General features: G+C 48.4%; 1 protein-coding gene across 1 annotated transcript; it reads left to right on the top strand.

Moving 5' to 3' along the window:
• Positions 1-967: 967 nt before the first annotated feature.
• LOC113248492 (olfactory receptor 10G2) lies at positions 968-1924 on the top strand. The gene has a single exon (XM_026489976.4). The coding sequence runs from the start codon at positions 968-970 to the stop codon at positions 1922-1924; it is 957 nt and encodes a 318-aa protein (XP_026345761.3).
• The last annotated feature ends 449 nt before the right edge of the window (positions 1925-2373 follow it).

The raw sequence follows: 2373 nt of genomic DNA, 5'->3' as shown, positions 1-2373 counted from the left end.
GACTTCACACTCAGCAGGGAATCTTTTTTTTTTTTTAAGATTTTATTTATTTATTTGTCAGAGAGAGAGAGAGAGCACAAGCAGGGGGAGCAGCAGAGGGAGAAGCAGGCTCCCCACTGAGCAAGAAGCCCGATGTGGGGCTTGATCCCAGGACCCTGAGATCATGACCTGAGCCGCAGGCAGACGCTTAACCGACTGAGCCACTCAGGCGCCCTCAGCAGGGAATCTGCTTGAGATTTTCTCCCTCCATCCTCTCTCTCTCTCTCAAATAAATAAATAAATCTAAAAAAAAAATGTAAGGGCCATATCTCAAAAGTTCTTGTAAATCATGGCAGGAGACATTTTAAGAAGTCAGAGACCAACTGTTGGGATAGTAATTACGGAGTAATTATTCCACACTCCTCCATGCCAACAGAATCCACTTCTCTGTGGTCCCAATTGGGGGTGTAGACCCATTACCTGCACTATTTTTCAGACACGACCTTGTGCCTTCATTTCCAATACTTGTAATACGTCTCCCATAGAAGGAGCATTTCAGGGGCTCCTGGGTGGCTCAGTCGGTTGAGCATATCTGACTTTTGATTTCAGCTCAGGTCATGGGATGGAGCCCTATGTCAGGCTCCACACTCAGCTGGGAGTCAGCTTGAGATTCTCTCTCTCCTCTCCTTCTCCCTCTGCCCCTCCCGCCAGCTCACTCACTCTCTCTCTCTCAAGTAAATAAATAAATCTTTTTTAAAAAGAAAAAAGAAGGAGCATTTCAGGATACCTAGAAACTAACCAGCCTCTGAGGGATTGTCTTACAGAGCAAACCCAGATGATTGATGGCAAATGCATTCTACTTAAAATAAGAAGTTCTCTGTTTTCCTTCTAGATTCTGGTCATCAGACAAAAGCATTCTCTTGCCTCTTCCCTGTGTATATTTCCCTTGTCTGACTTCACCATTCATCTTAGCAGACTACAGAAAGACATGGGAGAGACCACAAATACATCCCTGGACACGGTGGTGACAGACTTCATTCTCCTGGGCTTACCTCACCCCCCGAGTCTGAGGACCCTTCTCTTCCTGGTCTTCTTCATCATTTACGTCTTGACTCAGCTGGGAAACCTGCTCATTCTACTCACCGTGTGGGCTGACCCAAAGCTCCAGGCTCGCCCCATGTACATTCTTCTGGCCGTGCTCTCATTCCTGGACATGTGGCTCTCCTCAGTCATCGTCCCTCGAGTTTTTCTAAACTTCACTCCCGCCAGCAAGGCAATCCCCTTTGGTGGCTGTGTGGCTCAGCTGTATTTCTTTCACTTCCTGGGCAGTACCCAGTGCTTCCTCTACACCCTGATGGCCTACGACAGGTACCTGGCAATATGCCAGCCCCTGCGCTACCCCGTGCTCATGAATGGGAGGTTATGCACCGGCCTCGTGGCTGGAGCTTGGGTGGCAGGATCCATCCATGGGTCTATCCAGGCCACCTTGACCTTTCGCCTGCCCTACTGTGGGCCCAACCAGGTGGATTATTTTTTCTGTGACATCCCTGCGGTATTGAGACTGGCCTGTGCTGACACAATCGTCAATGAGCTTGTGACCTTTGTGGACATTGGGGTGGTGGCCGCCAGTTGCTTCATGTTAATTCTGCTCTCCTATGCCAACATAGTCCACGCCATCCTGAAGATTCGCACTGCTGATGGGCGGCGCCGAGCCTTCTCCACCTGTGGCTCCCACCTAACCGTGGTCACCGTCTACTATGTGCCCTGTATCTTCATCTACCTCAGGGCTGGCTCCAAGAGTCCCCTGGATGGAGCAGTGGCCGTGTTTTACACTGTTGTCACTCCATTTCTGAACCCCCTTATCTATACCCTGAGGAACCAGGAAGTGAAGTCTGCTCTGAAGAGAATAAGGGCAGGTAGAGGGGCCGCCAGCGAAAATAAGTAACTACAGTCTCGGGGACTGCCTGCATCACCGTTGCTACCACAGCTCTCAGCTACTGCTGCATGTGGGAAACATTCAAAAATAGATGTTGGCTTAAGCTGGACTGAGTGTATTTCTACTACAAAGAAGCTTCTAGTGCTATATTTAACCTCAATAAATTGGCAGAACTCTTTTTTACTTTTCTGACCCACCTCTCAGGAGAAAGCACATTCTACAGAAACATTGAATATGAGGAGTAAATACTGTACCGAGGAGGAGGGAGATTATTCCAGGAAAATTTGGGGGAAACCAGTGTAATGCTGCGCTATCACCCTTCATCCATTGCTTCACTCATAATTTCCCAAAGCCTCTAGGCGCTTGCTCCTATCAAGGAGATGAGTCACCTGCCGACCTGGAACACTCACTTCAGAATTTTAAGTGAGAGGAAAACAAACCTCTAACTCTTTAAATCA

This window comes from Ursus arctos, unplaced genomic scaffold, assembly GCF_023065955.2.
Source record: "Ursus arctos isolate Adak ecotype North America unplaced genomic scaffold, UrsArc2.0 scaffold_37, whole genome shotgun sequence".
NCBI lineage: Eukaryota > Metazoa > Chordata > Mammalia > Carnivora > Ursidae > Ursus > Ursus arctos.
Note: the sequence above shows the minus strand (reverse complement) of the source record. Positions and strands in the feature narration are given on the sequence as shown.